We start from the raw sequence: 23,050 nt of genomic DNA, 5'->3' as shown, positions 1-23,050 counted from the left end.
CTTTTGGGGACCTGACTTTGAAGAGGATTGGGTTGGTCCTTTAACCTTCCCATCCTTGTTTACTTTTTTGTCTGCCGATTTCTCTTTCGGTTGGGGTGTGCTAGCTTGACCCTTTTTCTGGACTCGAGTAATCACAAACCTGTTGGCAGCCTTTGCAAGCTCCCTAGGGTCTGTGATAGTCTTGTAGACTAGATGCTGGTGCAGGGCAATCTCACCATTTTTAAACACATGCTCACACACTATCAAATTGTACATCCCTTTAAATGTGTCAACTTTGTTACCAGTCATCCACCTGCTCAGATATTTCAACGACAAGTGTGTGAACGCTCAAATGTCTGCCCACTTTTCCTTCTGAGCTCTCTGAAGCTCTTTAGATACTGTTCTGGGCTTTTACTGAACTTCCTGAGGAGGGCTGCCTTCATGCTCTCATAAACGGGCCTTTCCTCAGGAGTTAACTGAAGAATTGCATCGGTCCCCAGTGTCGGTAAGCGACTCATCACAGCTGCACCCCACAGTACCTCATCCACCTCCTGCAGCTGGAAGGCCAGCCGGAGCACTTCAGACCAGTCAAAAATATCCTTCCCTACTTCATAAACCTGTACTAAGTCTTTGGGGATGTGCCGCCGGGGCTTATCCTGGGCCCACTGGTTTGAGCCACTACTCCTGCCTTCGCTACAGGCGGATCTTTTGGCCTCTTTCTTCTCTTCAAGTGCCAGCTTACGCAGCTCTATGGCGGCCCTGTCTCACTCAATGGTAACCTTGTCCCACTGTTTCTGTTCCTCCGGCGCTAGCCTCCTCTCCTCGAGCAGGAACTTTCTAGCCGCGACCTCATTAACAGCAAGAACAATTACTGGGCCACTTATAGACTGTGATGAGGCCTGGGACCTGCGGGATGCCATACTAGCCCCTGTCCTCACTGACATTCTTGAGTGTTGAGAAACCACACTTGCCCCCTGGCGGGATGATTGGCGAGAAACACTGCTTATGCGGTCATCCTCGTCATTTACCCCCTCCAGAAGGTCTTGTCGGTTCGGTTGCATGAGGGCTAGCCTGTCCCCTGGGGTCTTCTCTCCAACAGCCCCCGCTTCTACCCAAGCTTGGAGGCTATTCAGCAACTCAGGTTTATTAACCTTAGTGCTGTGGAGAAGTCCCCTCTCTTGACATAAGACGCGCAGGACCTCCTTGGTCATGCCTTTTATAGTTTCCATGTCAAGCTCCATGACTATTCCAATTACCTAGCAGTGACTAAACGTTGACTGCAACAGTACTTTTATCGTTGGGTGACTAAGCTGTGCGCAAGGATCCAACTGATCCGCCCTCTTGCCACCAATATGACGAATCAACTTCCGGGGCACCAGTGGTTCAGCGATGAATATCGGTTTCTAAACCATCAATCAACCCCACACCTCTAGTACACCAGAAGGGATCAGAAAAGATTCCTTGTCCAATTTTGGTAACGTGGATGGAACAGCAGGCTTATCTCTGCAAGGTCGTGGATCGTCGGTTAGTTGCAACACAGCGAAAATACAATTATGATAAAAGGGACTGTCCAGTCAAGGTTGTGTACAAATATCTACTTTATTATTACTACAACAGACAGTTCTAGCACACTACAATTACAACCCACACTGTAAAGGAACACAGAAGGAAAGGGATGCACGAAACTTGGAAATGTGTCCATCCCGTACCTTCTGTATGCGGATGACTTGGTTTTATTTGATTATATGCAAATTGGCCTCCAGAGAGCCTTGCTAGCGGTTGATCTATATTTTAGGGAGATGGGTTTGGAGATCAACGAGGCAAAGTCCAAAATTCTTGTCCTAAACAAAACAAGAAAGAAGGATATTAAGAAATTCCAATTGTGAATTAATGAGCAAAAACTCGAGCAAGTCCAATCATTTAAATACCTAGGAACATTTATCTGCAGTAATAAGAAATGTTAGAAACAATGCTCAGCTATTAAGACTGCAGTACTACCTTCAATATCACAGCTAAAACAACTTGACAGGAAATTTGGACGGTTCTCCCTCCTCCCACTATTAAAATTCTGTCAGCAAAAGATCATCCCTCGGGTCATCCATGATGCAGAGGTGAGTGTTAATGAAGCACAGTGGTCCCTATTTGAGGGCAAGATTTGGTGTAAGGTACTTTCCTTGGCCCAAGGCACCCCAGTGCCTTGAGACATATTAGGTCTTACCTCGATCCAGACGACGATCGACTGGAAATGCTTGCAATTGTATAGAAGCTCATTGGTGCCTCCAGCCAGATCTCTGTTTGTAGAGTTACAAGGTGTATTATCTGAGGTAGTTGTAAACCCTTACAACGATGGGCAGAAATCTGCACAACTATAATGGCACGTGGCGGTATAAGAGCATAAATGCTCTCCTGCAGACCAAATACAGCTAAGAAGCGCTTTTTTAAAGTGTATTGATAAGGTTAATAGGTTTCAGTTAACTTCTTATAGAGTCTTTGAATATCTTATCTATGATATAAGATCAGTGGGCTCTATGAATGCAATATTACATTCATATCCCTCTATAAAACTTAGGCGAGCCTGGTTGTACTTAAAGTTAAATCTATTTGCAACATTTGAAGTGAGAGGGGCGTGTGAAAACATTCCTTGGCCTGAGAGAATGTATCGGTTTTGCACTAGTGAAGTAGAAACATTACATCTGGTAACAATATGCCCTCAACTCTCTAGTGTGTGGGTTAAAACATTGGCTAAATACCTATCCTTGGAAACGCTTGAAGTGCTGTTCGAATTTGGCACACTTTGCTTGGAGACCCGCCAACATCCATGATGATTGCTGCTATGAGATTTTTAGATCTGATTTTCCTGGACCAATTGGGCTTACATAATTTCTTCTAATTAAGAGGACCAAATGCTTGATTTCAACAAATCATATGCATAGGTTTAGAATTTTAGCTATCCTGGATGAAATTTGTTGTGGAACTATTCCTGCTATCCCCCGATCTGATTCTTAAATTGTTTCTTTTTAAATTGTTCCATTTTAAGCTTGGTTTGTGATAATAATGTATAGTTTTGGAACGAATTGCATTATTTGTGATTGTCGTCTGTTTGTATTGTGTTTTGTGTGAAAAGCTTGATTTTAAACTATAACAAACATTTATAATAAAATTACTGGCCCAGAGCTGGAGATTACAGCTGGGCCAAACCTGTTATTGGCCAAGAGATGGTGAATGGTTGCCAGAAAGATAGCTCAGTGGGTTGAGCAGTCGCTGCTGGGATCTGTGTGTGATCTGTAGATCGCAGGTTCGAATCCAGGCAGAGCTACCTCAGCTTTTGATCCTTCCAAGGTCGATAAATGAGTACCAGCTCCAGTTGGCTGATATTGTACTTATATATGTTCTATCTAAAGTGCATAGGCAAAGGCGTTATATAAATAACATCATTATCATCAGAAAGCTGGGTCAAGCCTGTCAATGGCTGTGTGCTAGTGATAACGCCTCCAGAATGGCCTAGGGATGGAAGTTAAAGCTGAGCCAATAAACAGCTATTTTGGAGCTTGCAAGCTCTGCAAGGCCTGTCACTAGTCCCGAGCTAGAGCGTGGATATGGGCCAGCTCTGAGACACAATTTACAATGTACAGGTGTAACAACCATGCCACTAGTCCAGAGCTGGGGTTTAGATCTGGGCCAAGCTTGTCACTGGTCAGGGACTGAAAGCAATAGCTGGCCACCACCATCATTGGTCCAGACTTGGTGATCGCGGCCAAGGCCCAGTAACAATGGAGGCCATAAGGAATGCTTTCGACATAACATGTTCTATTGGTCTGACTGGACTTCATCCACAAGCAACCGATTTAGGGCATTAACCTGGATTACAGCACAGAAACCTGAACTGTTTTTACTTCGCCTTGTTCCCACCTCCTTGGGGGAATATACCTTTGAATAATATATGATATGAAGTGGCGGGGCTTCAGCTAAGAGCAGGGATTACAATGAATTCCTATGTAATTCAGGACGGAAATATACGCCCCTAGCAATTATAGGGTTAACAAGTTTAGGATACAGACATGTATTAACACAAATAAGACCACCACACAGAACGTGACTGGCCTTCCTTTGGTGAGCTTCTGTGTTTGATTAAAATGACATGTCATCCATATCACTGCATTCGTTTTTTTTTAATGAAGCTGGAGCTTTATAAAAGCAGAAACTTTTTCATTGTTGCTGAAAAATACAAGTATTATAGATTCTGGCCATCTGATTCTTCCGAGTGGAGGTACAAGTCTCAGTATAGAGGGTCGTGTCTCAGTGGGGGACAGGGGAGGGAGGAGTTGGATTAAACAGGCCTTCGAATGAATGAGCCCACTTGGGCTCAGTCGTTTTGGGGGCTATGCACTCCACTATGACTTTTTGTGCTTCTGGGGCATTTTGGACACCAGATAACAATGCACAATGCCAAAGGGGTGGGAATCTCCCTTACAACAAGAATTCAGCTTTTACCCAGTGGGCTTGCTCAGGTGAAGATCATTAGGCTACTGTAGGATGATGTTGCTCTGTTACAACAGCATATGGCATTTAGAAAGTGTTTGCCCTCAGTTTTCTCGTTGAACATGGTCTTGGAATATAGGTTTTCTGACATCGCCTGGAAGTCAAACAGAACCATGGGTCTAGACGTATCATGTTATACCCCGCAGCAGAATATATATATCTGAACCTGCCAACACTTCCCAGCTTCGCACATCTCAGTCACATAGTGGCTTAAATGAATAAACAAACACAGCTGACATCCGTTAAAGGACACATGAGTTCAGAGGTTGATCCGCAGGTGCCAACTTCCAGACAGCCGAAGGAATGAGAACGCTGCGCATTCACAGGGAAGCAGAGGCCCAAAGCATTTAGTGCACGAGGATTAAGGCATGTGGGCGTAGAATAAGCCATTGCCGCTAACAAGCTACACGTGTCACAGCACTAGACAACCGCCACCCCTGGAAGTTCACCTCCAGCTCAGAGCCACTCAGCAGTGCATTGTGGGCATGCACAAATGAACTCAAAAGCATGCCTATTTTCTCCAGAAAATTGTCGTTTAAAAGGGTAGCACTATTTTACACACAGCTTTATCAACCCCAGGGAGACAGCTCTCAAGGATGCAGAGAACCGCAACACTTTCACCCTCAGTAAGGATCATCAGAGTGGTACAGTCTGACACACCTCTGTTTTGAGCATTGGGGTATGTTTAGCAAGCACAGTTAGTGTCCTGGTGGGTTTCCAAAATGCTTGCAAAACCGGTTCTACCTGAAAAGTAAGTGTAGAATTGACCATTTCTATGATGAAGAAAGGAAGTGCAAATATGAAAGGAATGATGCATTCTGGAAAGTGGGGTCCCAGAGCGCCCAGTGACTGGGAAAGAGATCCAAAGATGAAAACAACGCTGCATTCTGGGAAATTCCATCCCAGAGTTTTATAAATGGAAACGATGCATTCTGGGAATTGAAGGCAAAGTCCGAATGGGTTTAGTGAATGAGAAGAAAGTCTCAATAAAAAACAATGTTGCCTTCCACAGACTCAAATAAGAATCATGACACCCAGATATATGTTCCATGAAAAACACACCCTGACAAGAGTCAATGAATTTGATTTGAAAATAAAATATAATTTATTTAAAATGTGTTTTATTTGTTTGAGCGTGATTAACACCACACACCACATGTACCGGTACACCATGTGGTAAACTCAGTGGCTCATTCGGGAGGGTCCGTGCAGTCGGACTGCCCTCATCTCAAGTAGCTTAGAAGTTGCTGTCATGTTGGCATGCATGGTTTCTGTTTCCTCACCTACTGGATCTGAAACCAGACATACCGGTGAGAAGGGTGATGCAGGTGTCTATGCATGGGTGTATCCAGCATTGCAAGAGTGGGGGGTGGGGCGAGCCACGAAAAAGTCCTGCTACTTTCCCCGCCAAATGCAGTGCGTGCAATTCCATACGGTCTCATTCGCACCCCCAACCTGCCCATCCCTGCCCCAATCTAGTTTTTGGCTAAAATTAGTGGCAGATGGCATTTTAACACATAACAAAAAATAAAACTGCAGGATCTTTACAGATGCAGGAAACTCATCTATTAGGGCTCTGTCCAGGGGCTCTGCGGCAATGCACATGCCAACCTCCTAATTTAAACGTGGATTGCACAAACAGAAGTGACTTCACAGAAAAGGACACCACAAGGAGCATCATCAGTCTTTGAAACTTGGAGGCACCATCGGAGAGACTTTAGAATAAGTTGCCATACGTAGGACCAGTGGCAAATAACTTTGTGGCGCAAAGTACCTTAATTGCACTAATATATATGGAGCAACACTATAGATATTAGGCTTTTTTTATAATAGCTGATATATTAATAATAGCTCTGAAGTAAATCAGAATCACGTACAGAGCTGCAGATAAGAAACAGTGTGATTAAAGGATTTGCCCAGGGTTCCACACTTGGGTTAAATGGTGAATGTGGGATGCAGACAATTTAAGCAACTGAGCACATCTTCCCAGGTTTGGTTGATATAGATATTTATTAAGGTTCTGCTTTACATTTCATGTGCTTAAATAATACTTTATTCATAGCAATGCTTTGGTAGCAAACCACATTACATAATAATCTAGCCTTATACAGTAAACTAACTATACACTATATACATTGTCATAGAAATATGTTGAGCAGTAGGAGTTTGCCTTTAGTTTTATTCTCCCCATCCTGCATGCAAAGTCACAATAGGATTGTGTAGATTTTTCTGAGCCTAACAAATCCCCTTTGGGGTTTAGCCATAATTTCATAAAACATGCAGAATTATGCACCTTTTTCACTACTGAGCACTCCCATTGACGTTTCTAAAGGGACAAAAGTCCCCGCTAATAGTCCCCCCTCCTTCCCCCCAGGGCCTAATGGCTCACATTGTAATGCTTTGTTGACACATAGCAACATGAGAGCCCCTCTGCTGCCTAGACTCCTTGGGACTTTGTCCTGGCAGCGGCACACCTCTCCAGAGTCCCATCTGGAAAGGGTAAGGTGTCCTGCTGCCAGGACAATGAGCGTGCTGAGCAGGAATTTCTCGGCACACATTGTCCTCCCAGGGGACACCTTTCCCGTTGGGCACCCTCATTGAGGTGCTGAACGGGAAAGGTATCCCACAGCCAAATGTCCCGGTCTAGCTATTAATTTGTATTGTTGTTTTGTTAACTCTCGTTCTTAGGTTTGTGCTTGATTACGGCAGATCAGTGATGGGGTATAGTTAAGCTGCTAGCGATAGCGATAGGCAGGAGTTCTTTGAGCAGTGGGCGAGTAATGGCTTCATTCAATTGCTTATGGAAACGGCTCATTGAGCGGTTTTGCGTTGTCCTGCTTCATGATACTCACAGACTCCTTCAACCATGTGGATGGCCGAACATGCCTCTAAAGCTGGTTTGCGGCTTCGATTCACCCACTCATTTTTAGATGTGGCCGAGGGTTGTCAGTTGGTTAATGGAGAAGGAGGATCATAGCACAGATTGAAGAAATAGGCAGAGAAATGGGGATACTCACTGAGGGTGCGGTTGTAACTGAGTCACCCACTCTGAAGGTTTTGGAGTCAAAGAAGTCCAGGAGGTGTTAACAGTAATTTCATGAGTGCTTCCGGTTTGGTTATCTCTCGGTAGACCTTAAACATTGGTTTTATTTGAGGCAACATTGATGCGAGACCTGTCCCTTGCTAAATCCAAATTGTGCCCATGTATTGACATGCATATGTAGGGCAATGCAGCCTGGACCGCCTTTTCTCCAAGGAAAATACTATCTAGTGGTTGAACTTCTCATCAGACCTCAACTCCTGCCTTCCTTTCATTTATTCCGTGGCCCAGTTTTGATCTTTGTCGAGTTCCCTGATTTAACATTTCAAAGTAGGTGTCAAAAGTGAGACACCCTACTCCAGATGTGGCCAGACTGCCCTGTACGGTGGTAAATGACCCCACTAGTCCTGATGTTGGTGCAGGATAATGAAGGCCACGCGCTGAGAGCCACATCCTGGCACTGGACTCATGTGGGGGTTGTTGGCAAAGAGCCCACCCCTGACCTCTCTTGGCCTTGAAGTATAGGCCCTTTCAGTCTGTTTGTGGTCCGTGTGTTACTGTGACATAAATGCCCCCACCCGCACGCATCCACCATGGACCGCGTCTGCCGTTGGCCTACCCATGTTACATGGCTGCTACGTGCATGTGTAATGTCAGTTTGCCTCGATATGTAGTGTTGTTGAATTCCACCGCAAGCCTCACAGGCCCCTCTAGGACACATGTCATTAATCTGATCTGAAATCTTAATTGCTCAATCATTTGGCGGCAATCCATTTTCAGAACTGATCACTGATTCACAATAAATGTAATTTAGGAAATAAAATTTGTTGTGAAACGGTAGCCAAACCGTTTGCAAAGTCCAAGGACATAAGAACTATATTATTTCTTTAATCCATACATTTTCTGCACATTCCCGCAAATACCTAATAGGCCTACTGCATTCACACTCATCTGTGCTAGACATATCTTGATTGACCAGGAGTAATGCGGCTCTTTCTTAAAAACCTACTCCATTATCTGATCTAAAAGAAGAAGACCCTCAATATGTGTTAGGAGGATTTTGGCACGTCATTACCGCGTGCAGTACATACTGGTACCACATATGGTAATGGCAGGCCTTCACCTCATTGTGAGAAAACTACCAGCATGGCAGAAGTGGATGCAGCTTCTCAGAAATACCCCATGCAAACGTTTTGAATATCTGCATGTGTTGTTGACATTATTTTTTAATCCATTTCCACTCTCGATTGGAGGTATTCAATAAATTCTGTGCAATACAGGACCATATCGCTCCTGGCCAATTTTTAATAATACACAGAAGGATCATTTTTACCCTTCTCTTCATTACTTTGCAAAAGGGCGCTTATTGACAATACACTATACATGTAACCCACCAGCATTTAGCACCTCAACATGTCACACTGCACCTTCCCTACCTCCATTGTACCTGCTTCAACTGCACTATTCTACCTGCCATTCTCCCAGCGCACTGCCCAGCCTATAGTACACCAATAGTCTCACCACCAGCGCCTCGCTCAAACACCTCCATACCATGACTATCCTACAGAGAGCAACACTCACCATGACAGCTATCTTACCTCCAGGCCACACCATAACACCAACAAAATTCCTAACTGCCTTGCACATTAACACCCCCCTAGATACACAACACTTAGACACCACCTCCGCTGATACTGTTGTTATCTCCCCCGCAGAATGGATCACCCGCTTTGCCCCCCCCCCCCAAGCCGCTTATCCCATGTCCTCTCAGCCTTAGAAATGTCAGATTAGGATCTCGCTTCCACTACAGAAACTTTTCACACTCAGCATCGACCCCACACAAACTCAACAATACCCACACCTCACCCACCGCCTCCACCCAATCAAACAAAAGTACACCAGGGAAAACCATAGCACCCACTAATCTACAATGTGCACTAATCAATGCCAGATCCTTCCCAGCTCATGCCACGGAAATCCATGACCTCATCACCTACCTCGACCTTGACATTTTATCAATCACGGAAACCTGGCTCCATGAAGCTGCAGGCCCTGCCCTCTCTGGCCCTTCCAAAAGGACACTCTATCGCCAGGCAAGATAGACACTCAGCCAAAGGCGGAGGAGTAGCCGTCATAGTCATAGACTGCCCAGCCGTCAGACAAACCTCTTCCAACCTCAGGCAGAACATCGATTCCCTCGCAATCAAGATGTCTATCTCTCCGAAACACCACCCTCACCATCCACCTAGCCTACCGCCCATCAGGTCCTATAGCACACTTCAACGACAACCTCACCCAACTAAGCGAAAACCTTAAGCCCTCAACAAAATAAGTTCTCCTAGGTGACCTTAATCTAGGTTTCTATGATCCAAAGGATAAACCATCCAAAGCCCTGGCACAAGCGTTACAGGAGCTCAGTTTCCAACAAAGAATTCTCACACCCACCCATTGCAAAGGGCACACCCTTGACTGGGTGGCAGACCACAACTGTGATATAGACATAAGCTCCAACACCCCTACCCCGTGGTCTGACCATCACCTAATACACTTCTTCATCCCTACCAGCTTCAACCAGCACACAAATATCAGCCCCATCCCACCAGCTCTAGCCAGAAATGGATCCTTCCCCCTTTTGACCCCCTAACGCTCAACCTCCCAACCACCGCAGACCCTTCGGTGCTGGCGGACATCTACAACACCACGCTAAAAACAGCCATCAACACCATAGCTCCACTACAAAGTAAAAAAGCAAAAAAATTAAAAACACTCTAACACCTGTTTATCATAGACAGCAGAACTTAAAGAACTACGAACCCAAAAATGTAAAGCCTTGAATTTATGGCTGGAATCCCGACATGAATCCACAAGACTCTGGCCTCTCAATACCAAAAAGCTATAATGACTGCCAAATCCTCCTCCTATAATGACAAAATTGCTAACGCCGCCTCTGAATTTAAGGAACTCTTCGCAATCTTTAAAGAACTATCCACTCCAGCCACTAAATCACTAGAGATTATAAAATACAACACTTGGTGTACCAGCATACAAACAGCACTGCAAAATAAAATTGAGCTCCTACAAAAGAAAATTCACGATCATCTCAAAAACATTTCCAATCTCATCACCTCAGCAGCCCCCCTAGAAAACAAAGTCTCCACCCATATAATTAAACCCTTCTCCTTTAGGGATGTTACTGAGTCGGAAGTTATAGATATTCTCATCAAAATTAAGCCCTTAAACTGTAAAGGAGATGCTTGCCAAGCTAAACTAATCAAAGACTGTGCAGAAACCCTTGTCCCTTTTCTACAAACTTTCATTAATGCCTCCTTCAAAACCAACACAGTTCCTGAAAGTTTAAAAGAAGCATGGATCCGCCCACTTCGAGAAAAAAAACTCACTAGACCTGGAAATAACAAACAACTACATGCCTATCACCACTGTCCCTTTTTTGCTCAAAATCCTGGATAAAATTACCTATACTCAAATCCAGCAATTCCTGGAAGAAAACAAGATCCTAGGCAAAAGGCAATCGGGATTCCGCCCAGGTCACGGGACGGAATCTACCTTACTGGACCGCAAGATCCAACTGGGTGACATTATGGACAAAAGGCAAACTGGCACTTCTCTTTTTTTTAGATCTGTCGGCTGCCTTTGACCTTGTCAACCATGATATTCTTGGCAAGCAGCTAATAAACAACGCCCACTTCTCACCATAAACTGCAGCATGGATTGCGTCCTTCCTCAAAGGAAGACTCGTGAGAGTCCTCTCCGACTCTGCATGTGCTACTCCCATCGTTATCCACTGTGGAGTCCGACAAGGTTCCTGTACTGCACCTACCTTGTATAGCATCTTCACTCTCCCTCTTTTCAACGACTTGGATCGGCGTCACATAGCCTACACTAATTATGCCGACGACACACAAGTCTTACTCCCACTAACCGACAACTATGATCAAGACACTACAGCCTTAAGCAATATCTACACTACCATCCAAACATGGATGGCAGCCAACGGCCTCTATCTCAATGGAGATAAAACAGAGATCCTCGTGGTAGGCACAAAAGAAACTCTCAATAAACTCTTCCCCCAATATAGCACCTTCAATATCGATAATACAACCATCACTGCCTCATCATCAGTAAAGACCCTGGGGTGTACCTTGACTCCTACCTCTCAATGACACACCAGGTCACTGCTGTAGCCTCCTCTGCTGCCCTCACAACTAAGATTATCAACGCTGTCAAGCCATTCCTGTCCACTAAAAACTGCCTATCAATTGCCAGAGCCACAGTCGGCACCAAGCAACACTATTGCAATGCCCTCTTTTTAGGCACTTCTGCCAAAAACCTCAACAAGCTCCAAGTCACACAAAATAATACCCTCAGAGCAGCATTAAGCATCCCTAAAAGGGAACACATCTCCCGGGCAAGGAAGGATGCACACTGGCTACCAATCAAAGAGCGCATTCTCTTTAAAACCATGGCAATTACCCACAAATGCCTAGCACCGAACGTCCCTCCATACTTATCAGAGAGGATCACCATCAACCCTACTTGCAGACCCTCCAGAGCACACCTAACAAACCAGATGCATGTCCCCTCCTTCAAACGGTCAAAAGCAGGAGGCTCCAGCTTTCAACACCTAGCTCCTAAAAACTGTAATGCCCTCTGCAGCGCACTAAGGAATGAGAAATCCTACACACTATTCCAGAAAATGCTGAAAACCAAACTGTTCAACTAATCATGTAATGTCGCTGCAATTGCAACACTCATTCAGGCGGATATGCTGTTCCCTGTAACCAATGAACATGCATCTCCCCCCATCTTTCGACCTTGTGTGCCTGTTGATCTGCCTCTGTAAGCCCGTACTAAGTAAGCATTCTGCATCAGCGCCACGATGCCCCAGGGCCGATGTGCGCTATAAAAATTCAAATAAATAAAAAATAAAATAAAGTGAGCATCAATAATGCTGATCATTTTAACATACACATTTCGGACCCCCTTAAATAAAATTCTTACCGCTATTAGGTAGGGCTTGTGACACCTCCAAGCCAAAACTATTGCATTAGAGTACGGATAGGGAGAAATGGCATGTGAGGAGTGACACAGCGCTTGTAGGTGTTGGTTGGTTATTTGCACACCCATTGACTTCCCATGGCCATGCTAATCCCTATTGCCATTCCCACCCAGTTCCTGCTCCTCCCGCCCAAAAGACCTCCTCATGGGAACTCTTTGAGCTCACTTTAATTAAGCCTTAGCATCAAACTTTGCACTCAAAGTGCCTGACAGTCTTTTTTCAAAGCAGTCTTTTGAGAGTGAATGACTTAATTGGAGTTATAAACCTGCTATTTGTATAATATAAATGTCTTAACCAGACCTGCCTTCAGCCACTCGATTTATAACACTGTGCATGTCCTTTACTAAAATCCTGTTAAAAACAAACATTGGCAACATCAACAGTTTTGACGTATAAATGTAGCAGGCATTTGCAGGCACTGCTATTAGATGCCCAGGTACTCACACCACTTTGCACCTGCTACCTTCAATGCCCATGTAATACTTCAATGGATGTGCCTGGCAAGTGCCATTGCCATGCCTACACAAAAAGCCCATAATAAGTAGACAAGGGATGACGCTAACTCTGAAGGGGAGTGGGGAAAACAAACAGCCAAACAGTGAAATTGTCCCTCTGGGAATAATTAATACATTTGCATCAGTTCTGAAAATTCCATTGAAATGGTGCTGCGTATTTCGTGCTATGAACAAAGCGACACTAATGATGACGTCAAAGTCATCACTTACCGTCAACTCAAAAAGTCAAGCAATTTAAAGAACGTTGTTCATTCATTATAACAATAGTCAAGATAATGCCAAAAAACAATTTTTATAGTTCACAAAATATCCCAAAAATTAATTCATGAATAAGCACAAAATATCAAATCAAAAAAGGCAATAAAAACAAATACAAACATCACAATATTTACCACGTATTACAAATGACGATCCAATGTTTCCGAAGGACCTTACAGACTATGCTGCTCATTTACTAGGCCATACGTTTCGGCTAGTTGAACAAATGACTCTGCATTCCTCAGGACCTAACAAAAACCCTGCGCCCTCAAGCACATATGAACAAATACAAACATCCCAGTATTTACAATACGTATTCCAAATTATGATCCAATATTTCTGTGGGGCCTTGCAGACTCATATGCTGCTCACTTACTAGGCCATACGTTTCGTCGGGTTGAAAAAAAGTCTCTGCCTTCCTCAGGACCCAACAAAAACACCTTTGGGTCAAGCACAATGAGCATGTTTAAAAAGCTATGTAGAAAAAGGATATCTAAGCCATCTTCATGTGACTTGAATGAATCGTGGCTTAGACATGTTTTGAAGATGATGGGAGGGGTGCAAGCCGCGGTGGGCTGGTCTCTTCTGGGTAATGATGAGTTTTCAGAACAGGGTGGTAAAGCTAGGCCAGGGTCTGTTACGTGTCAGTTACTTTGCCCGGTGTGTCTTGCCTGCCCCCGATTACCTTGCATGGTAGTCCACCTCTGAGTGGAAGCACAGCCCACACCTGGGCAGCGTGCAGAGGTCAGCATTGCAGCAGAACCAGCCCCTGCACCCAGGATGCTCTAAGACATGTCCCCTCTTGCCTTCCAGGTGCACATGGCCGAAGACAGCAGCATGGAGAATGGGGAGGCCGAGCCGCAGCAGAACCCCTACATGCTCTTCCTGCTGGTCCTGGTCTTCTTCTTCATGGGACTCTTCGGGTTCCTGATCTGCCACGTCCTGAAGAAGAAGGGGTACCGATGCCGCACATCACCCGAGGAGCTGGACCCCGAGACCAAGGAAGCACTGTCAGAGGACCAGGCCAGTGAGTAATGCAGCAAAGCCATCGGCAGTTCCAAACAAAGGCTGTACATCATCCTCACCGTTTCCATATCATGTTGAGTTTTTTTTGTTTATGGAAATGTGACACGTTGCTGTGTAAAAGCCCTTGTGCAGGCCAGCAGCGGGGTGCCCAGAGAGCTCCACAGGCAGCGACAACACTATGCCTGTCTGTGCATGACACAGCTGCACGAGGCGGTTTTACGAGCTGAGTTCATAATGGTGTCTGGCGTGCTCAGTGTGGTGTTTTCTATTTCGCCATGCAGCTGCCGTTTTTAGGCTGCGAGCAGGCTAGAGTTTAACGAGTGTTTGTGTTCATTTAGTACCCTGCCGCTGCGTGGATGGTGGCATCAGGCCCCATCAACATAAGATGCTATTATCCCCGACTGCCTCTGCCCCAGGAGATGCTTCTCTGGTGCTTGTCTCTCTGTGAGGGATGCGCATGCGCTGTGGGCGGCCTCTGCAAGAAATCCCTTCATGGGCGTCTCTCTACTGGCAGACTCTGTAGGCTGTCGCTGTGGGGTTGGCTCTGTCAGCAGTCACTACCCGAGGTGATTTTGTCTGCTGTCTGTGAGAGGGGTAACGCTTGCCGTTCTCTACGCGCTATTGTGCTGTCGACCGTCTCTGTGATAGGAAGTTAAATGGTGTTTCTGTTCTGGGTGACTGTGTGGGCCTGGCACTTTGTGAGTCTGCACGCTATCTCTTCCCTGGGTAGATATATGGGCTGCCTCTTCTGTAGGGGGTTCTTTGGGATGCTTCAATGCTGTCTAATATTGCTGGCAGTCTCTGTGCTGGTTGTCCAAGTGGACTGTCTGTGCACCAGCTGAGTTTATTGGCTGTCCACTGCATGTCTTTTTCGACTGTCTCGGCCTCTGTGACTGTGTACTCTCGCCAGAATGGCTCCTTGAACCCCCTCTGTGTGGGGTGTCTCCATGGGCTGCCTTGTGGTGCAAAATACCTACATTCACTATTATTATATATGGAGCAACTCTACTGCCATTAGGCTTTTTATTTAAACAGCATAATTAATATAAACTATGAAGTGAATCACTTACAGAGCTGCAGATAAGGCACAGTGTGATTAAATTATTTGGCCAGGATCACACGCTACGCTTAAATAGTGATGTGGACAATTTAAGCAATTGAACAGATCTTCCTAGATTTAGTTGATATTGGGCCTCATTATGAGGAATGCGGTAGAGGGATAACGGCGCCAGTAGAGCTGTCGGCCCCGTTATCCCTCTACCGCCCCATTACAAGGTCTGCTGGCCGGTGCCGCTAAGGACGTCTAGTAAAACCAGCCGACTTTAGCGGGACCCGCTAGCAGACCAGGATGCTAACAACGGACCCGTCATTAACAGGCCCGTTGTTACCATCCTCCCCATTCCCATTGAGCCCTATGGGGGCTCAATGGGAATGGGGATGTACCGGGTCTGTATTCCTGGAATGGGGAAATACCGGGCCCTCCAAGATCGGAATGGTCTGGTATTTCCCCATTCCAGGAACCCGGACCCGGTACCCGGTATGGGGGTAGCCATGCCGTTAAAAGCGGCATGGCTACTTCCCTACTCGTAATGAGGCCCATAGATATGTATTAAGGTTTTGCTTTGCATTTCATTTGCTTTAATAATACTTTATTTATAGCAATGCCTTGGAAGCAAACCATATTACATAATAATCTAGTCTTTCATAATTAACTATACACTATATACACCGTCAAATGTTGAGCAATACGAGTTTGGCTTTAGTTTTATTCTCCCCATCGTGCATGCAAAGTCACAATTAGCATCATTGAGATTAATGTGAGCCTAACAAATCCCCCTTGTGTTTTAACCATAGTCAATATTTCATAAAGCATGCAGCATTTTCCGTTTTTTTAATTTCTGATCATTTCCATTCACATTTCTTGAGGGGCAAAAATCCCTGCTAATAGTCCCACTCCCTCCCAACAATGTCTAATGGCTCCCATTGTAGTGCTGTGTGCCAGGACAATGAGAGTGCTGAGCAGGAACACTGTGCTAGACACTCCCCTTGTCAGGCCAGCGGGACACCTTTCTTGTTCGGCAAGGAAACTATATGATACACTGGCAGACTTAAGACACAGGGGCTCAGGCAAGAAAGTCATTGAGGCCCAGAGCAGACAGCAGTGTCTGGGGCAAGTTTTGGTGCCTTTGCGGGTGACTGTTCATCACCATTTCACAACTTTCTGGTGGGTGAGGAGGTGCATCAGGATCTCATAAGAGTCTCAGAGGGGCAGCCACCACCATGCCAACTAGCTCCACCACTGCGGGCCGGTTGTGGGGGCAGGACCTAAGGTGGGGGATGATTACGGTGGGTTTGTATAAAAATAATGGTGAATTGTAGGGTAAGTTTTTCAAATGGCTCTGTTTAGTTCTCTGTTTTAGGTTCTGATCGTTTGTGTGACTATAGCAACATCTAATGGATCAAAAAAGATTGTTATGGCTAGTGGGAGATGGGGAAGCTGTATGACTGTGCATCCACCTCAGTGACGTGCCATTATTCCATTCTTTAGTGTGATTATTACACTCTTATTTGCTGGAAGGTGACATTTTTGTGACCACCTTGCTTGAAATTGGTTGCCTCTTCTGTCAATCAAATTGAAAGAGTCCCAGATGTCTGAGGCAGAACAGTGTATCTTTTGCTCTACCTCTTTTCCGTATGTAAGCATGTGCCTTTTTTGTGGTAAGTACTGTAATGATGGTTTTTACTTGTAATGGGTGTGAACTTTTTTGCTGTCCTTTAATCTTTTAGGGTCTTCAATGGGGCAGGTGAACCTGGCATGTGACAGCCAAAACATACTGACGTTGCCAGCACTTGTTTTCTGTTGAAAGGAAATGGCTTTATCTGTTCACCAAGTCTTCCAGGCATAAAGAGGCCAGACAAAGCATGAAAGGCTTAGAAAGCACGGCCTGCACATCACGCCCAGGCAGATCACCAGGAGGTTAATTGGTTCCAAATTCCTCAAAAGGTTTACACTTCTGACTGCAAAGCTCCACAGAGGGTCCACTCGTTTATTTCTATAACTTTAAGTCTGCCATCTAACTCTTCCTCCCCTTGGTGGTGATGTGTGTCTTCATTCCACCCCGAATGCACAAGTCATCAGGAAAAAGCAATGTAATGTTACATCGCCTTGAACAGCGCACTTCGGCCATTTTGGTGCTGCATGGCTCTGGAAAAATACGGGGAGGACCAGGGATGGCTGGCGGGGTTATGCAGGCCGGCGGTACATGAGCCCTTTCTACGTGGCTTGTAGGGTGACACTTGGGTGAATGTTTTTTCCTTGGGGAGCAAAGGGTCACCAGGGAGCCGCTGGGCTAGGTGGGCAGGGGAAGAGGGGTGAAGCCGGGCAGTTTCTAGACAATAAGGCGCTCAGGGCGTAACACCAGAAAACGCCCCCATCACGTTGCTTCTCTACTGCTAACATGCACTGCACTCCCTCTTCAACATTATTAAATCATTACAATTTAAATAATGTTTTCTATTTGAAGTAAGGTTAGGTTACAAAGAGTGCCTCGAAGCGGCTTCAAAGTGCTATCCGGGAGGACAAGAAAAGTATGTAGTCTATGAGGCAGCTATGTTGCCATATGATGTGAGTACATAGCCCCAATTACAAGCATACCTGCCAAGTGGTCTGAGTGCATGAACATTTAATGGGAACATCTGCCACATTTTTGGAAGATATTTGTGGTAGTGTTAATTTTCTTAAAAATAAATAAATGCAGTCGGCCATATAGTGAGAGTACCAGATTATAGCATGGTAATATATAGAAAAATGCATAAAGACTTAGACATGTGTTGGCAATAGACGCCTTATGATGTGAGTACCTGGCTGTACAGTGCTAACTTCTGGCAAACAGTTCCATGCCAGATGGATAGCTCATGCGCAGCGCGCTCACTTCAGGAATGGAACAATGATGGGTGCCAAGTTTAAAAACCTGGTTGGGCCGACTAGACCCTACATCCGTCGACGGGCGATGAATCAAGTACCATCAGTGGGTAATAACACTAATTATTACACAGCTTGGAAGGGGACCATCTACACGAAGCTCTAGACAAATCACCATATTATTATGCTATGCTGGAAGTATAAGGCCTACATATTGAAACACCTAGTATATTGCGTGAGTTGCTCTTATCTGTTGGCAAAAGCTGGCCATTTGTGCGAATAACTGGCAACGATGCGAGCACCTTTACCTTTTAAGATGTTGTAAGTATGGGGACAGACCCTGGTAAAATCTAGCAAATGATGGTAACTTGGACACGCAATTGTGACACTAGTCAAATGGCGAGGGTACCTGGGCATTTGCTCTCAAAGCCTACAGTAGCAACAAAGAAAACATGTTCACTCCACACAAGTCAAAACTGTTGACTTTGTTAATGCTTGTTTTCTACCTTACACATAAAATGTATTCATAGTAAACAGCACGCACACGTAATTCTGGATGCATAAAAAACCCAAAGGAAGGTAGCTGTCCCTTTAAACTGTGAACCATTACCCTTCCCATTTTCAAAATCAAGACCCATTTGGCTAAATGTAAAGGGCAACAACAAACATAATGGGTAACAAGATTTCTTTTTCTTCCCTACTCACCCAAAGATTTGTCTTGCCTCGGTGTACACAGTATAGTTCGGCAACGTCACTCCATGCAACCTGGACATGTGCTCTCCAGCCCTCGGCTTTCATGTAACAGATCGGTGCGTTCTGGGAGTTGTAGTCTTTCTTTTTGGTTTCAACTGATTAACATACCAGAACACAATGACAGTCCAATGAAACCCCAGTGGTGTCCAGATGAAATGGAGTCACTCATTTGATCGCCCTAAAACATCACACATGCAAGAGAATGAGCCTAGTTACTTCCTATAAGACCGTAAAGGAATGGCATTTCTTCCTTTCCTCATATATCAAACCCTCCTTTGACCATTTACGTTTGTCTTGCACCACTGCCCCCACAACCTCATACTCCTGCTGGCTGTCTCTGGCACTTTTTAATTAAGCCAGCACAAAAGGCCATTTTAGTCTACCATGAACTCTCAGCCCTCCGTTCTGGCATGCAAGTTTCACTGCGCAGCAACTATCACACTATCCAATATTGTGAGTAAGAGTAAGGATGTTTAGTTTCCCAAAGAGATGCTAAATTGGGAGGTGCAAGTCTTCCTAAAAGAACTCTTTGGCTGCATCTTGTAGGGTAGATGGATATGGGGGGGTGGGCAGGTTATTGTTCCTGTCCTCTGTCCACGTTCTGCTACTTTAATGATGTTAAAATGTAAAGGTTTACTGTTCTCCCAGGGGGGAGATTTATAGGCTGTGCCCCTCCCCTCCAAATGGTGCCCTGGGCATTGCCCAGTTTGCCCGCCCCTAGATACGGCCCTGGATATGAGATAGTTCTAAAGGTGTTGCGGGCTGTGCATTGTGCTCTAAATGTCTTGTTGATAGTTTAACCTGATGGGGGTGGATGTGCTATATACTTTCCGATAACTGTTTAGACACTTGTCTATATTAACATTTGCTTTAACTTTTGCACTAAAGCCAAAGATCTGGACAATGTATTAATGTTGGCACCATTGAGCTGCTAGGAATATATGCTGGCTTGGCTGTAATGTCTTAACTCAGCAAATTAAAATGAGGGAACTCTTTGCTTTTCTGTACATTGCTAAAGCCCACTACCTTTTTCGTTTTTTTAATGTAATTAGGTGTTTTGTAGTCTGACACACTATAATAAGGTACTTCAGAGTGCTCAGGAACAAAGGTGTGAGAGGGAAGGGATATAGAGCTGGAAGGGCAACGCACAGTAGACAGCAATTGGGCAGCCAAAGAATTTCACTCGGATGAAAGAAACACTTCCGATTCCCGCCCTGTGTTAAAAATAATTTAAAAAACAGTGTTACAAGCACTCGAGTAACATAAGAACCAGAAGTCCTTGGGGTCATCATGCACGAGGCAACCCTTATGGATGCCCAGATCGTGATGAAAATGCCTCGGCGAAGAGTACATTTTAAGTCGATTTCTGAAAGTCTGGAGGTTTGGTTCGAGTCTGAGTTCCAGGGGCAAGGCATTTCATAGTGTTGGCCCAGTGGCTGTAAGTGTCCCCTTTTATAGTCTTGACGTTCTGAAGGCTCCGGGGTCGCTTTATTTGCTGAGTTAGATGTCAAAGATCTTCAAAGTCTGAATCGATGAAGAATTTGGATATGTAGTTGGGGCCGGTGTTCCAGACCGCCACATAATGATGCTCCATGCTTCTGAACTCAATCTCCTCCAGAGTAGATAACCAAAGCAGTGATTTTAACAGCCCGCATTCATCATCCCCTATTTTCAAAACCAAAGACGAGGCGAGCTGCTCTGTTTTGAATCACCTGGAAGTTGGCAGTATCCTTTTCGGGTAGTCGCAGGGGTAGTCTGTTGCAGTAGTACAACTTTGCCATGACTATGGTGTGCATCAGGTGCAGTTCGGGGTTAGTCTGAAGTCCTAATTTCATCTTGCTTAGTAGATTCAGTGAACAGTGACAACTACCGATGACCGATGAGATCTGCTGTTTGAAGGTTAACTCCTCCTAATCGAAATTTGCTTCCAGATTTCTCACCTATTAACGGGGTACGGATTGGGCCAAGGTCCTTGAGCGAGAAAGCATCGGAAAGAGAAATTGTGGTGTGCCGGAATAGAAGAATTTCTTTTGCCTGGGTTTACCAATTCACAGACTTTCTCTAGCTCGTATAGTGGTAACTGTTCAAACAGTCAAGGTAAACTCTCAGGGGAGTGTGGTGGCTGAGATAAATGGTAAATGTAGTATTAGTTGGAATAAAATAATAGCCACACAGAAGTATTTCTGAAAATATACTGTATAGCTCATAAAAGGTATGCAAAGGCACTCATTGTGACAAATCAACTTCCAGGGCACCAGTGGTCCAGGGATGAATAACGGTTTCTAAACCATCAATCAACCCCACACGTCTAGTACGCCAGAAGGTATCCGAACAGATTGTGATACAAGTGAATTATAAGACCTCCTTCTGAAATTTTTGGTAACGTGGACAGAATGGCAGGCTTATTTCCGCAAGGTCGTGGATCGTTGGTTAGTTGCAACACCGCTAAAATACAATTATTAACCAATGATAAAAGGTACTGTCCAGTCAAGGTTGTATACAAATATCTACTTTATTATTACTAAAACAGATAGTTCTAGTACACTACAAATACGACCCATCCTGTAAAGGAACATAGAGGACAGACAGTTTCACGGAGGAAAGGGATCCAGTCTGGATACTTTCAGGAGGGTAGTTGGTAAAGTAATCAGTCTTACTGTTCAAGGTTATTCGGTTGCAGCACCCAGGGGGCAAAGGGTCATAACTGTCTCTAGGGGCCTTCGGAGAAGGACCAGGGGGGCAGATCCACAATGTACCTGATGCTGAAGAAGTTCTTGGAGCTCAACAGCGTTGAAGCGATTTCAGGACGCTTTGCAGCCCTTGGGACAGGGTTAGTGGCGGGAGACAGCTGCAGGTACCAGGCAGCAGGCAGTTCGGCATCGAGGCTGGACGGACGTATGGAGGCTGTCGTGCCAAGAATCATTGTCTCTGTGCTGGTTGGCGAATCTGAAATGCTGGTCGAGGCAGCTTGGGCGGCTCTTGTGACTGCAGCGTGACAACAGCCAGCGGTGCAGCCAGACGTGGTTCGAGGACTCCACTGTCTCGAAAATGTCCTTAAAAGATGGACCCTGGATGATGCTTGTGTGGCACTCCTCCTAGCTTCTTCGCAGGGCTTGTGTCCTTTCAAGGCAGACGGCCCAAAGCTCAGGAGAGTGTTTTCATGCAACAGCCTTGTCCTTAGTTCAGATACTCTATGGCACTTCCCACCTAGGAAGCTTGCTATCAGAACCTAGAAGGGCACGCTGTGTGCTGGCTGGATACCGGGCCTGGAGCTGCTGGACAGGTCCTCTGAGTCCGGTATCTCTCTGTGTTACTTTGAAGATTTTTAGGGGAGGGATCTTGTTCCCTCTTGGAACTCCTGGCCTTCCTTCACTGGCAGAAGATGTAAAGTAAACTGTGCCTTCAGCTCGGGTCCAGATGAGTCCTTCTTCTTTCTCTTTTCAAAGTCTTCAGATGATCTGCTAAGTGAGGGGTTCAGCCCTCATTTAAAGCCAAATGGGCCCCAGTGATTGGCGCAGGCTAAGCCCACCTTAATCAACCAATTCTGGGTCACCACCAACAGTCTTCTGTTATGAATGAGGTCAGGATCATAGTGGTCTACAACAGGGCAAACACGGGGCTGACAACATATACCTAAGTCACTCTCATCTCCCTGTCTGTTGTAGATCAAAGTGTCTCTCTGGTTAACTGAGCCCTCTGTGACTCTTGATTGAAGCGCATGGTTTCCTTGAAGTCTGTGCTGGGAGTAGACTTCCTGTCTCTCTCAAATCACATACTTCCCCTCTTTGAAAGGAGTCCGCTCTGCAGGGGTTTGCTTATGGTAAATAATGGACCCAGACATGCATTTCACTGCCTTTCATACAGAGGGTTGGGAACTAGCTTCAAGTTGACACATTGCATATCAAAGAGGTGTTAGCCCCACCTTTCTTGTTGTCTATTCC

At 45.2% G+C, this 23,050-nt stretch overlaps 1 protein-coding gene across 1 annotated transcript in view; it reads left to right on the top strand.

Annotated features, from left to right (window-relative positions):
• The window catches only part of RELL2 (RELT like 2), a 430,484-nt gene that overhangs the window by 20,724 nt on the left and 386,710 nt on the right, over positions 1 to 23,050 (top strand). Inside the window, exon 2 of the mRNA XM_069654128.1 lies at positions 14,222 to 14,435. Within this exon, the coding sequence (XP_069510229.1) occupies positions 14,228 to 14,435 (208 nt within the window). The 5' untranslated portion in view covers positions 14,222 to 14,227. The remainder of the gene's footprint in view (positions 1 to 14,221; positions 14,436 to 23,050) is intronic.

Source organism: Ambystoma mexicanum, chromosome 3q (assembly GCF_040938575.1).
Source record: "Ambystoma mexicanum isolate Mex_15411 chromosome 3q, UKY_AmexF1_1, whole genome shotgun sequence".
NCBI lineage: Eukaryota > Metazoa > Chordata > Amphibia > Caudata > Ambystomatidae > Ambystoma > Ambystoma mexicanum.
Note: the sequence above shows the minus strand (reverse complement) of the source record. Positions and strands in the feature narration are given on the sequence as shown.